We start from the raw sequence: 14,321 nt of genomic DNA, 5'->3' as shown, positions 1-14,321 counted from the left end.
CGGGTGCAGAGGGCTCCCTGCCCACAGCTGCACTCCAGGTGCCCCCTGTGACCCTCTGTAACCCCATTCGGGTCCCAAGAGCTTGCCAAGGCTTGGCTCACCCCAGTTGGAGTAATTGCCCACCCCCTTCCCCGGTGCCACTTGCCGGGACACAGGGATAAACCACACGAGACAGAGCTGGGACAGATGTGCAGCTCCTGCTGCTGCTTTAGTGTGAGGCACAATGGCACGCAGCAATGCACGGGCACCAGCAGCGCCCCCAGCAGAGGGCCCTGGGGAGGGCTGCTGATTCCCACCCCGAGAGCAGTGTGGCACCCAGTGGGTGCAGTCTTTGGTCCTAGCAATGATCCTGGGGGCAGCTGAGATGGAGGGAATGTTGGTGACCCCACTCCTGCCAGGCACCATCCCAAGGTACAGCCTGGCAGCTGTGGGCTGTAGTGTTCAACAGGTTGAGGGGGGCCCACAGGGAGGGGCAGCCGCACAAGGGGGCTGCTGCAGGGGCAGGAGGGCAGCAGTGGGTGCTGCCTGCACCCTGGGACTGGGCTGTCCAGCTATGGGGCCACCAAAGGGGCTGGAGCCCACCCTGCCTTCTCAAATCACTTTACCCCTTGCCCCAAGCTGCTGCTGGTTGCATGAAACTCCTGTGCAAAATCAGTAGCAAGGCACCTGCCCAGCCTATGGAGACAGATGGACAGTGGAGGGGCTGACATATAAGTGCTATTTGGGGCTGTTGCAGCAAAGGGGAGGGGACAAGTATCCCGGTTCGTCCTTAATGTGTTTTTTCCTCTATTAATCACTTCTGGTGTTGGGCCAGAAGCTGCAGGTGAGGGCTGGATGAGACCTGCTGGTTCCCATGCCCACAGTGTGGGTGACAGGGGGTAGCCACAGGCCACAGTCTTCTGGTCCCAGAACCCCATGCCCTGGCAGGGCACCATCCCGGGAGCACCCACTGCAGTGTTCCCCAGGAGAGGGGTACACAGCACCCACTGGCACCCACTGTGGCCCCCCGTGGTGCCTCAGCCAGCGGGGAGCGGGTTAAGAACCCGCTGGCCAGGGCCATTGTTTCAGATACAATGGAGAGGAAGAGGATGCCGGGGCTGAAATTCCTTCAGCTCCCACCGGACAGATGGACAGAGCTGGACAAACAGACAGGACAGAAGGCAAGCATGCTTTAACCCTTTCAGGCACTGCATGGATATGCCCCAAGGTAGCTGGGGGGTGTTTAAGGCATGTGGTGCAGCACCGAATGCAGGACAGGTGCTGGTGTCCAGGACGAGGTGGAAGGACCCCCATCAGCACAGAAAGAGCTCCGAGGGTGATGGCAGCATCCATCCATTTGGTCCAGCTGAGCCACAGGATGCTAGGTGGCCACAGAGTCCATGACAGCTCTTTGGCACAACACCCCCTGTCCACATCTGGACTGGCAGCCCCTCCCCTGCTTGGTAAACCAGAGAAATAAATAAAAGGCAGGGGCTGGACAGATGGACAGACATAGGGAGAGCCCATGAGGGGCTGGATCTGCTTTGGCAGCAAGCTGGGGCCACAGCCAGGGTCCCAGAGGGAGGCTGGGTAGGGGGTTAGCAGCCCTTGGAGGCCTGGCCAAGGCTCTCGCGCAGGCACCGGAGCTGCTCCTGGCCCAGCTTGATCTTCTCCTCCAGCTCCCGCTGCTCAGCAATGAGGGCTGACTTCATCTTGACGAAGTGCTGGTAGTCCTGGAGGTGCTCGGCGGGCAGGTACCGCGCCACCATGGCACCCACCGCCTCCTCCCGCCGCCCCACGTGCTCCTTCAGCTCCTTGGCATCCTCCAGCTGCGCCACCAGCAGCCGCCGCTTCTCCCGCAGGGCCAGCTGTGGGCGAGACGGGCGGCATTGGCAGGGTGTCCCACACCCCACGGCCTCGCAGGTGCCTCCCTGCCCCATGCCCACCTTGTCCTCGGCGGGGGCGTGTGGCCCCAGGCTGCCCAGGGCAGCCTCCACCCGGGCCAGGCGCCCCGAGAGGGAGAGCAGGAGGTTGACCACCTTGTCCAGGTCACCCACGAAGAGGCGGTACTTGTCGAACTCCCCTGGGGTGCAGAGGGCTTGCAGGCGGGCAGACACGTCGTCGCCCAGCGCCCCGTTGGCGCTGATGTCCTCCTGCAGCCCCCGCTGTGCCTCCCGCAGCACCGCCAGCTTGCGGCTCAGGCTCTCGATCAGCTGCAGCTGCCAGAGCAAAAGGGTCAGGGCCGACTGGGGCCACCCCCCATGGGACTGGGGGACTGGCACAGGGGTGTAGGGGCACTGTGCTGGGCCCCACAGAACACAAGAACCTGGCAGTACCCCTGGTTCCCATGAGCTACTGGCAATGCCCCCAGTCCCCACAAGCATCTGGTAATTTTTCAGACCCCACGAGCAGCCAAGGGATGCCCCTGGACCCTGTGGGCATCTGGGAATGTCCCAGTCCCTGCAAGCACTGAGCATCTGGAGATGTCCATGCTCCCCATGAGCATCTGGTGACACTCCAGATGCTCATGGGGACACTCCTGACACTCAGGCCCCGCAAGCACCTGACAACGCCCATGTCCTCGCATGCATCTGGCAATGTCCCAGCCCCTGTGAGCATGCAGCAATGTTCCTGGTCCCCATGAGCACCCAGCAATGTCCCTGGTCCCCATGAGCACCTAGTGATGCCCTCAGTTCCCGTGAGCCATCAGTGATGCCCCAATCCCTGTGAAAATCCCGCAATGCCCCCAGTGCCCATGAGCACCTGGTGAGGGCAGTGGGGAACCCCGAGGGCGTTGGCCCGAGCAGTTCCTGTACCTTCTTTTCTACCAGCTCCTGGTCCACTTCCTCCTCCTCATCATCCTCTGAGCTCCCCTCCACTACCTCTGGCAGCGCTGTCACCTTGCTGAGCGGCTCAGCTTTGCCGGCTGCTGCAGTGTAGTGCACCGGGAAGGAGCTGGAGCTGGCAACACTCCCAGGGGGTGGCGAGATGGGCTCGAAGCCTTGCCTGGGGGGGCAGGGGTCAGTGCTGGAGGTGGCAGGGTGCAGCCTGCCCTCTGCACAGCATCCAGTGCCACACCAGCCCTACCTGTCCTGTGCCAGGGCCTCCAGGTGCCAGTCCTGCTGGAGACGCTCCCGCCAGGCCTGTCGCTCCCCCGCCACCAGCAGCTCACCGATCACCTCAGTGGTGGTGCCAAAGGGGGCCAAAGGGGTGTGGACATTGGCCAGGGAGTGGTCCCTGACTGCCATATTCCACAGCAGTTCCTCTGAGTCCACGCGGCGGGGCTGGGGCCGGCTGCCCTGGCAGCTCACCCCCTCCGCTGCCCCAGGACTGGGCTTGAGTGCCTCTGGCACAGCTGGGCTGGGGCCACCAGGCAGGGGTGGGGAGCACTCACCCACCCCACAGGGACCAGTACAGCCCCGCTCGGGGTTCCGGATGAGCCTTTGGGGCTGCTCCTCCATCTCCCAGGGCTTCTTTGCCTTTGGCCGCTTCTCCCCAGCCCCTGCCACCCTGTCAACACCCCCCCAGGGGCACGTCAGCCCCCCTGCCCATCCCTGTCCTGGGGACAGGAATGGGCAGGGGGGCTGTGGTCGCTCCAGGCAAAGAGGTCAGGGACACCGTCCACCCCAAATAAACCCCAGAGTGTGCCCCAAGGGGTGGATTAGGATGCTCTGATGCAGGGCACAAGGGGCCACGTGACTGCAAAAGCCCACCCGTGTTAAGGCTGTACCTGCAGCCCCGTTCCCACCCCCACGCCACGGCAGCACTTGCCTGCAAATCTCGGCGTTGCCAGCATCGGGCCCAGGAGTCCTGCGAAGTGATCCGGGGGGCTCGGGACGGGGCCAGGCGCCTGGTGGAGCAGGGGGGCGAGCAGCATGCCCCCAGGACCGGCCCCCCTGCTCCCCAGTGAGGCTCTGTGACCGCTCACGCACCACATCAGCAATGCTGCGGGGCGGCACCGGGGCGGCAAAGGCAGAGCCGTGCCCAGCACCATCCGGCGGGTGCTGGGATGCCCGGCGCTGCCGGTACTTCTCCCAGTTGGGGGGAGGTGGGCGGGGAGGCGGGGGGCCCTTCTTTTTGGGGATGCGGGGTTGGTCCAGCTTAGCACGGAAGAGGTCCTTCCGTTCACGGCCCCGGGGACTGGCAGGTTCCAGGTTGAGGTGGCTCTCGGAGAAGGCTCTGCCCCGCAGTGGGCGGTGCAGCGGGTCTGGGGGGCTCTCAGGCGTGCGGGCCAGGCGGTCACTATCCCACGAGAGGTCATGCGTGGATGTGGCCCGGTAGCAGGGTGGCCACTCCGGCTCGGCGCTCTCAAAGCAGGTGTGGAAGGGGCCAAGCCTTTGGAAGCCCATTTGGTAGTGGGAGAGCTCACTGGGGAGAGAAGGAGACACCCGCCCCCCACACACTGTCACCTCGCGGCAGCTCATGCCCACCCCTGCCTCATGTTCCCCAGCTGGAGTCACCCAGCCCTGGTGGTGGGGGAAGCCCACACTCTCCTGCTGGGCAGAACCCCCTGGAGATGCCCCCAGACCTCTGGGGACAGGCAAGGAGGGACCCTCCTTGCTGTGGATGCCTCCTCATGCCCCCTGGCCCTGTGTGCCCAAGGTGGCACATGCTCCTGTTTCACAGGCACCACGTTGAGATGGACAAGGCATTACAGGAAGCGCTTTGTATATCCCCAACCAAAATCATGGCAGTCCCCACCAAGTGGCACACACATCCCAGCACTCCGGTACCTGGCATGGGCTCACCTGACAGACTGGCTGACTTTCCTGGTTATCGTAGGTGGCTCCCACTCATCCTGAGGAAACTCCTGTGTGGGGGAAAGAGAGGGAGTGTGAAAGAGGGGTCTACGTCCCCCTTCCCAGCAACCCCGTCCCATCCCATCCCCATTCAGGCGCAGAAGGCATGCAGTGGGTCTGCAGGGCCAACATGGGCACAGTACTCCACACCCCAACCCAAGGTCACACTCCAGGAGTGCAAGGGGTTGCCAGTGCTGCTCCCCAGCACAGTCTCGGGTGGAGTTACTCACCGGGGCAAAAGCTCTCCGGGGGGGCCATGCGTCACTCTCCTCTCGCCCAGGACGGGGGGCCGGGCAGCAGCAGTCGGGGCAGCGCACCCAGGGCTGGGGGTGGCAGCGGCAGGGATGACCGCGAGGCAGCGGCGGTGGGCACGGGTCCCCTCCGCAGTAGCGGCAGGGCTCGGGGCGCAGGGGAACCCCATAGGGGTAGGAAAAGCCCCGTGCATAATCCAGCTCCCCCGGCCTCCCCAGCGGCTTGTAGCAGGGGGGCTGCTCCCGGCAGCACTCGGCGTAGGGGCCGGCAGAGCCAGGGCGGCTGGGGGACGGGGGGCTGTAAGGCTGGTCCACGGAGAGGCGGCGGACATCCCGGTGCTCGGGGCCATGGGGCTGGAAGGCACCGGGATCGCCCACTGGGGGCTTGCTGTGCTGGGGCGGTGCCGGCCGGCTGCTCTCCTCAAAGAACCGGCGGCGGTCGGCGAAGGGCAGGAGGACGGCCTCGTCGCTGCCCTGCGGTGGGGAGCTGCGGGCCACCGGGCCCTGGCTGTAGCCCTCCAGCTCACCGGGGCTGGGCGAGCGCTGCGGCTGCAGCTTGCGCTCCGGGGACCAGCGCCAGCGGCCCCTGGCTGTTGGCACCGCCCGCTCGGGGGATGGGGGCCCTTTGGGGGCTGGCAGCGGGTCAGGAGTGGGGATACCCCGGTCCCCCGAGCGGCCAGCGTTCCTGCCGTCCTCGCTCGGCGCAGGGCTGAGACGCTCAGCCAGGGTGGGGGGTCCCTCTGCTGGCACGCTGCTCTCAGGGGGCTCCTCCGTCTCCTCCACCGGCTCCTCGCCAGGCGGGGGGGCACCGGGACCCCGGCTCTTCTGCAGCTGGGCCTTGCGCCGCTGGATCTCGTTGCGCAGGCTGGTGGCGAAGCGGTCGCTGCGGCGGCGCATCTGAGCAGAGCGGTGGGGAGGACCCCCGGCCCGCCGGGCCCCTGCCCGGCTCTCCTCCTCCACTGGCCCCTCAGTGCTGAGCGCCGGGCTGGCCCCCCGGCCCTCCTGCCCGCAGGCTCGCTGAGGCTCGGGGCAGCAGTGGCAGGGCGGCGGGCGGCAGCAAGGCTCTGGGCAGAGCGGGGCGTCCTGGGGAGCCCCTGTGGTTCCCCCCCGGCTGCCCTCAGGGTGCAGTGGGGACAAGGTCCAGCGGTGCCCATCGGGGGCTGGCGAGGCTCGCTCGCTGCTGGAGCCCACCTGGAGGGAGCGGAGCTGGGAGGCCAGCAGCTGCTCGGGAGCACTGTGCCGGTGTGGCACGTGGCCCTTGAGGGGGGACAGCAATGGGTTGTCACCTGCTGTCGTGGCATCCAGCACTCGGTGCATGCTGCCATCCAGATACAGCCGGTCATCAGACTCCATGCTCTCCCCCAGGAGTGGCTCAGCTGGGCACTGGTCCGGGTGGGAGCTCAACATGTAATACTGGTCAGCAGAGAGACGGTCCTTTGTGGGGTACGGTGCCAGCGTCCTCCCGCCCACCGCCTCCGCCTCCCCATCCCGCTGGCAGAGGAAGGTGTCAGAGATCCACCGGCCCTTGGCATGCAGCATGTCCGCTGACGCTGACGCCCGGTGCCTGTCCCCTCTGCTGCCCGGGGCTGCCCGCAGGCTGTCCCTCCTGACAGGGGGCTGGGGAGGCACAGGCGCCCGCCAGGCCTCGGGGTGCCGGCTGGCAGATGGCTCAGCCCCTGTGGTCAGGTAGCGCCCGTCAGGGGCCTTGTAGGGGCCTTGAAAGCTGGAGTCAGTGGACACAGCCTCTTCAGGGCGGAGGGAGAGGGCGCAGTCGGAGGCGATGGAGCTGGCAGAGAAGGAGCTATAGGCCGAGTCCCGCTTGCTGTGGTACATGCCCTGGTCAACGGGTGAGGGGTCTCCTTCATAGTAGGCCTGGCCAGGGTGGTCCAGGCTCTCCATGCTCCCGATGGAGCTGCTCCGGTCGGTGCTGCAGTGCCGGGACAGCGGGTTCCACTGCAGGGACAGCTCACTGCTGCCCGGCCCCATGCCAGCATTAGGGGTGTCTGCCACCCCCTGCCCAGCTCCGCGGAGATCCCACCCCCCTACACATACACCCTCCCCGGGACAAGTGGGCACAGAGCAGTGCAGCCCCAACCTGCTCTTCACCACTGGGTTTGGGGGCAGCACCAAGATTGCCTCAGCACTGGTAGGGGGAGCAGGCACAGGGAACACAGGGTGTGCCTGACTCCAGCCACTCGGGACCTCCCAGCTCTGGCAGCAGGGGCAATGGGACTAAGCAGCTCCTGGCCAGCCCCGGCAGAGCCACCGCCCCTTCCTGCCGGGAGCTGGGAGTAAACAGGCAGGGGAAAGGGCAGCGCAGTGGAAGGATGAGGGGGGATGCCCGACAGTTGTGTGGGGCAGGCATGTGAGCATCTACCCCACACTGCCCACCCTGATCCAAGCGGGTGCCCCATGTGCCCCCTCCCCTTGCGCAGTCTCATGAATGCCCCAGGGTCTCACCTGACATCACACCCTGAGGGCCATGAGAGGCTGAAGGCATCAGCAGGGCAGTGCATGGTGGGGGCGTCGGGGCGGCTTTCGGCGAGTTTGGCCACGTGCCAGGAATGGGGGCGGAGGACGGGCACACTCCTCCTGCCAAGAGCAACAGCGGGAAAGGACAAGAATGGGGAGGAAGCCAGGCCGAGGAACTGGGGCTGAAGTCACTTCCTACGGGGCTTCCTGTCCCCCCAGGCCAGCGCCTGCCCAAGGGGGACAGTGGCGAGGAGGGTCCAGCCCTGCCAGCACCCGGCAGTGGGCAGGGGGATCCCACGGTTCACCCCACTGGCCAGAGTCCCCTGCCTGCAGCATCCCTGTTGCCAGCATCAACAGGGGACTGAGGATGTGGCCCCTGCGCAGCCCACAGGCAACACCCCGGGCAGGGCAAACATCCCTGCCGGGACTGGACCAGCTCCACCAAGGGACCCTGAGGCCACATCTGCGTCTCCACCACAAGCCTGACCCTCCCTCCTTGTTCCTTGGTCCCTCAGCATTCCCAGCAAGCATCGGCCACATCTTGTCTCCGGGGAGGAGGGGGGGGGTGTCCTGTGCTGGGCCCCATCCCAACCCCTGGCAGCCGTGGGGTTCTCCAGTCCCCACACCACATGCAGGCAGCGGTGTCCAATGCCACCACACAGGCACGTGGTCAGAAGCCACCTCCTGAACCCACCAAGTGCCGAGTGCTGCCCCAGCATCCACTGACTAGGCAAGGAGGGTGGCAAGGACAAGCTGCCGAGTCAGTGCAGGGACTTCCCTTCCCAGAGCCCACAAACTCACCATGGACGATGCTGAGCCCCAGCACAGCCCCGTGGTACCCCTGCCCAGTGGGCAGTGCCGCTGGAGCTGGAGTTAGTCAGGATGCAGCCACGGAATGGATGCAGATTGGGGGTGGGGGGGAAGACTGCAAGGCCCAGCCCTGCCTCTCCTTCCTTTCCCAGGCAGGCAGGCAGGAGGCAGGCAGGAAGGGAGAGGAGCGGCCACGCTTGAGGATACCGCCCAGCAAGGGGGTGGCGAGCCCGCCGCACTGCCCCGGTTCCTCTGGCTGGGGAACCCCCACCCACCCAGAGCGCTGGCAGCCACACACAGGGGGACTGACCCCCATCCCATCCCAGCAAGGGGCACCTCCAGGCTGGAGGCAAGGGCACCTCCAGGCTCCTGCCAGCCCCCTGGGCAGGCGAAGCCCCGCTGGCCCTCCCTGCGTCCCTCCCCCGCAGCGCTGCCAACCTGCGAACGATCATCTTCAGGGTGCGGTAGGAGCCCTTGATGAGGATCAGGGCCTCCTGGCGGGACCCGTACAGAGGCGTCCCGCTGATGTTCACCAGCTCGTCACCCGGCTGCAGCCGGCGGGACAGTGCAGCCTTGCCCCCATCCTCTACCTGGGCAACAGAGAGGGGCGTCAGAGGGGGCACGGCCCCCAGAACATCCCAGGGGACGTGCCGCAGCCACGGGGTGCCGGGGGAGAAAGAGGCTTTGGAAAGGGGCAGTTGCCTGAACCCCAGGCACCACAGAAGGATCTGAGCGCGCCGGGCTCCCCCCCTTCTCTGGTCACATGAATTTCTGAGCAAGGAAAGGACATCGGGGAGGGGGGAGAAAGAAAAATGTCCCATCCCAGCAGATTCCCCCGCGGGTGCAGGCAGCACAAGGGCCCTTTGTCCGGCGTGGATGCCAGCCCCCTGCCGCTGCTTCCAGCCCCCTGTCGGGCCTGCCTGGGCACCCGTGGTGATTTCAATGCCCAAAGCATGCCATCATGCCCTATGTGCCCATGGGAGACAACTAGCAGGGGAAGCACTGAGCCCTGGAACATGCCTACCCATCCCTGACACCCATGGCCAAAAAGAGCCTGGTACCCCGTACTGCTGCAGCTTGGAGGACGCAAGGCCACGGTGTTGCCAGCGTGTGGGACCCCAGCCCACCCCCTCTGCCCCAGTAGGTAGGTGCAGTGTGCGCAGTCCCGGGGTGAGCAGTGTCCAGCAGGTGCAGCCAGAGTGCCCATTGCCAGCAGGACCTGGGGTGCCCCATGCCCCCTTGCCTGGTGTGGATGTGGCCAGCCACTACAGCCACCCACAGAACGGAGCTAATCCGGTCCCATGCTGGGGTTCCTGCACTCATGGGCTCCTCACCCTGCTCAGCTGCTCCCAGGCTCAGCCAAGGAACGAGCTCTGCTCACAGTGCCTGCAGCACCAGCCTGAGCAGCAGTCAGGCCCCAGCAACAGGGAACACCCATGACTTCCTAGCAGGCCAGTCACTGTGCACATGCCTTTGGGCACCCCTTTCCAGCTCTGGTGCCAGCCAGGTCTCAGGGGCCACCCCGCTGCCCCTGGACAAGATGGCACCTTGGGAAGCAGGCAGCAGCAGCAAGGACTCATGCCCATTCCAGCAGTGCCCCATGGCCCTGCCTGGCACAGCTATGCCCAGCACCCCACAGCTCTCCCCTTTTTTCAGGGACCTGGGCACTGCAATGCCATGGCCAGGCTAGGCACAGCCCAATGTGTCTGCCTGTGCAGGCATGCTGCCCTCCCACCCAGATACCAGCCACAGTGCTGCCTTCCTGGCAGGGGACTCTGGCTGCCTGCGAGGGCTCCCAATCCCACCATGTAGTCAGTGAAGCACCTGAGTTTACCCCCTGCCATGCTGCTGCCTGCCACTGGGCACCGGCAGAACAGGTAGGACAGACTGCACCTTCACCCCAGTCCTCTGCCCAGCCATGTGCCCACCCAGCCCTGCCTGCCATGGCCACAGGGCTGAGTCAGACACAAAGGCTGTCCCCCCTACTGCAGGACACCACCAGGGCTGCACCCACGTCTGGGCCATCACATGCACCAGGACGGACATGGCTCAGCCCTGGCATCACTCCCCAGGAGCTAAATCTGGCACAAACAGCCCCTTGTTCTGCCTTCACCACCAGTGAGCTCAGCACTGCCAGCCAAACCTGGAATGGGACAGCCCTGGACACTTCCCGAACACCACCCCTGGTGTTCACTCTGGCCCCTAATGGTGGGTACCAGATGGCTCACAGCAATATCTGCCTGCTCCAGGAGAAACTTGCCTCAGGAATCACAGCCAGAGCAATGCCAGAGCTGTGCACGCCCTGCCCCACACCAACCTCCCTTCTTGTCCCCGACGTGCTCAAGGGGACCCTGTGCCAGAGAGCTCTCGCAGCCCCATAGAGGGCCTGGAGCCCATGGGAGCCCCGCCGTGGGACTCTGCCACAGGAAGGGATCCCGCCCGGAGTGGGAGTTTGGAATGGCCAAACTGTGTCACCGAGTGCGGGGACGCCCTTCCCCTTTCCGGCGCGGGGCCCGGGCCCCCCGCGCAGCAGGCGGGGGCCGCCCCCTCCCCGCACACACCTCGGCCGGCCACAGCGGCGGAGCAGTGGCCCCGGGGGACCCTCCCCTGAATGCACAGAGCGTTGGAACAAGCCCCCTTTGTCTGCCGAGCACACGCGGCGGCGGCGCGGCCGGAGGAGCGCGGGGGCCGGCACCCCGCGGCCCGCAAGGACCACTTCCCCCCTTCTCAGCAGCGGTGGGGAACATCCCCTGGCCCTCCCGTCCCCTCCTCCGGCAGCTAGCGAACCCGCGGGGACCCACCGCCCCGAGGAGCCCGGCAGCCGGTCGGGGCGCGGGCAGCTGCCCCTCCGCCCCCGGCTCTCGCCCGCCGGCGGTGCCACCCCAGGGCGCAGGGCTGGGACCGGAGCCGCTTTTCCAGCTCCCCCAGCCAGACCGCGCTGCCCGCGTCCCGCCGAGGGCGTGGGGCGGCCCGGGGGCGCAACCAGCCCGGCTCGGGGCAGGGAGCAGCCCCGGGGCCGCCAGCCCGGCCCGCCGCACCCCGGCCCGGCAGGATGGTGGCACCGGGCGGGCAGGCGGCCAAACCGCCCGGCGACAGGGGCCCGTCCGGGCACCGCGGAGAGGCGGCTGCTGGGGCTTCCCCGGCCGCTGCCCGGCTCCCTGCCGGTCTCGCCGCAGGGCGATGCGGCCGGCGGGGGCCGGGAATCGGTGACCCCCTGTGCGGCGAGACACCGCAGCCGTGGAGGTCACCCTCACCCCGCACTTCCAGCTGCAGTCGGGCCCCGCACCCCGGCGTCCGCCCCGTCCCGGGCAAGGTCCTGCCCCTGCGTTCCAGGGGTGCCCGGGGCGCGACGGGACGGACTTTGGTCCCCCACACCGTGCCCCTCAACGTCCCCGTAGAGCCCGGTCCCGGGGGCGCCGGGGGCGCAGCACCGACGGGTGGGCACACGAAGGGGGGCTGACCTCCCCCGGCTACGCCCCGCGGGACGGCACCGGCGAGGACCCGGGGGGGGGGGGGGGGGAAGGGGCGGGGGCCGCCCCCGACGCCAGCCCAACGGATGTGCCAGAGGAATTTCTTCCTGCCGCCGGGCCCGGGCTGTCCCTCCGCCCCCCTCGCTCCCGCTCTCCCCCCGCGTCTCTGAGCGGCGGGTCGCGGGGTTCGTGGGTGCGGAGCGGCCGCCCCCGCCCCGGCACGCCGGGACACGCGACCCCGCGCCCGGGGCTCCCCGCACCTCCCGACGCCGCCGCGCCCCGGGGTGTCCCCCCTCCCGCCTCCCGCGCCCCGCCACGGGCGGGAGGCCCGTGTCGGGGGGATGCCGCGGAGCCCACGCGGGACGGCGCCGGCGGTGCCTACCTTGGAGACGATGAGGGGCTCGCCGTGCTCCAGCCCGCCGCGCAGCGTGAAGCCCCAGGGCGCGCCCCCCTGCAGCTGCACATGCACGTACTGGGGGGCGCCGGGCCGGCCCTCGGCCCGCTCCATGGCGGCTACAAACTACAGCCCCATCCCATCCCGGCCCGGCCCCGCGCCGCGGAGGAAATGACACCCCCGCCCGCCCGGGCTGAGCGGCGCGGGGCGAGTGCGGGGCGGGGCCGACCCGCACCGGGGCTGCTCCGCCGCCGCCAATAAGGCGCGGAGGGACGGCGGCGGCCGGCCCTGCTCGGCACGGCATTGCCATGACATGGCTTGGCTTGGCATGGCTTGGCATTGCCATGGCACGGCTTGGTGTTGCCATGGTACAGCTCAGCATAGCGCGGCACAGCTCGGCGTGGCACGGCTTGGCTTAGCACAGCTCATGGCATGGCTCAGCGTGCAGTGGCACAGCGCAGCACCTTGCTACTAAGCTCAGCTTGGCTTGGCACGCCACCCTTTAGCCCAGGGATCTGCAGTGAGCTGCTTGGCTCAGCTTGGCACGGCCCAGCCGGTGTAGTTCAACTCTGTCCAGCTCAGCCCAGCATGGCATGACATGGAGTGCTGGCACAGTTCAGTGCAGAACAATACAGCACAGCTCAGCTCAGTGTGGGATGACAGGGGAGTCAGCATGGCTCAGCCCACCATGGCTCAGTGCAGCTCAGCTGGGTTGGCACATTCTGGCTTGGCTCAGCTCAGCTCAGCACTGCACAACACAGGGATGAAACGGTTCAGTTTGGTACAGCACAGCATGACCAGGGGCCTCGCCTGGTTTAGCTCCATTTGGCCTGACCCAGTTTTGCTCAGTTTAGTTTAGCTTGGGCTGACGTGGACAAGCAGGCCTGGCACAATTCGGCTTGGCACAGCATGGCCTGGCACAGTTCAGCTCAGAACAACCCAGTTTGGCCCAGCACAGTATGGTGCCGCCAGGGACTCACAGCATTAGGGCCAGCTCAGCACAGCTTAGCCTGGCACGGTGGCACAGTGTGTCTGGCAGTTCGGCAGCACTCACGTGGGTGCAAGGGGGTGGCAGTAAGTGATGCAGCCCCCCCAGCTCCCCGCCCTGCAGTCACGCTGGCGCCCCGAGCTCTCCTGCCTGCGGGCCAGCACATGCTGCTGGCTCCTGTCTGGCCTGCCCATGCTGGCCCACGCCCTGTCCCTGTCCTGCCGGGCACCTCAGGGCACGTGTGGCAGTGTGGCCCTGCTTCACCTTTGTCTTTTCCCTGCCAGGCCCAGGAGGGGCAGCTGTGCCAGCCTTTGGGGAAACTGAGACGGGGAAGGAGGAGGCAGTGGCAGCTGAGGGCGGTGGGAGTGGATCAGCAGTGGTTCCCGGGGGAGCCCGGGAGTCCTGCCCCTCCCCTTCCCGCCCGGGGCCACGGCTCTTACTCATCTCTTTCCCAGACAGCACAGCCGGCCTGGAAAGCTCTGCCCTGCCAGCAATGCCTGCGGCCCCCAGTTGCCTGCCATGGCCTGGGAGGGTGGGCTTGCAGTGCCAGGCTGATGGGCCACCACAGGCTGGCTCAGCCCCAGTGCAGGAACCCTCGAACTTTTCTTGGCAACCCTCATCTACCAGCGCCTGCCTTAAATTCTGTCTGCACCCTGCCCAGCCTGGCTGCAGGCAGCCCCGTGCATGTGCCCTGTTCCTGTACCAGGGTGTCCCACGGCACAGAGTGGGGTTGTACCTGGGCTATTTGTGGTGCTGGAGCCCACCCAGCAGTGATGCATGGCCCCTCTCATATGGCCACCCACGTGACATCAGTCATGTCCACCCCTGACGTGACTCTCCTGCTCTCCCCCATGGCCTTGCCACCACCCTTACCATGCCCCTCTCTCATGGCTGGCTGATGCCATGCCTGGACTTTTCCCAGCCTCCACTGGCTTGTCTGCCCCTTGTGCCCTTTCCCAAATGAGTAACCAGGGCTGCCTGGCCAGGCGTGAGGGCTCTGTGCCCTGGCTCATCACGTGGCCCCACAGCCCATTAAGCACCACACACATCTCCCACTACACCCCCACCACAGCCCTCAGCGCCGTGCTCAATTGGCACCGTGAAGGGTGGGCAGCATCTGGGGCAAGGCAGGCACCAGCACAGCCCCCAGCTCCCTCC

General features: G+C 67.0%; 1 protein-coding gene across 10 annotated transcripts; it reads right to left on the bottom strand.

Moving 5' to 3' along the window:
• Positions 1–178: 178 nt before the first annotated feature.
• On the bottom strand, positions 179–12,292 carry SHROOM4 (shroom family member 4). Of its 10 annotated transcripts, none has more exons than XM_027662434.1 (10): positions 12,164–12,292; positions 8,750–8,901; positions 7,490–7,621; positions 5,009–6,998; positions 4,728–4,789; positions 3,751–4,347; positions 3,067–3,489; positions 2,796–3,006; positions 1,926–2,198; positions 179–1,847 (listed from the first exon to the last, which is right to left on the bottom strand). In XM_027662434.1, exons 1-10 carry the CDS (start codon positions 12,287–12,289, stop codon positions 1,578–1,580), a joined length of 4,236 nt encoding a protein of 1,411 aa, XP_027518235.1. In that variant the 5' UTR covers positions 12,290–12,292; the 3' UTR covers positions 179–1,577. The 10 variants fall into 10 exon arrangements, with proteins under 10 accessions (XP_027518235.1, XP_027518240.1, XP_027518236.1 ...); XM_027662439.1 differs by having other exon boundaries at positions 2,796–2,985; XM_027662435.1 differs by having other exon boundaries at positions 2,796–2,985; positions 5,009–6,956.
• Between the last annotated feature and the right edge of the window lie 2,029 nt (positions 12,293–14,321).

This window comes from Corapipo altera, unplaced genomic scaffold (assembly GCF_003945725.1).
Source record: "Corapipo altera isolate COAL_440 unplaced genomic scaffold, ASM394572v1 326, whole genome shotgun sequence".
NCBI lineage: Eukaryota > Metazoa > Chordata > Aves > Passeriformes > Pipridae > Corapipo > Corapipo altera.
The sequence above is the reverse complement of the archived record's forward strand: the minus strand, read 5'-3'. Positions and strand labels throughout refer to the sequence as shown.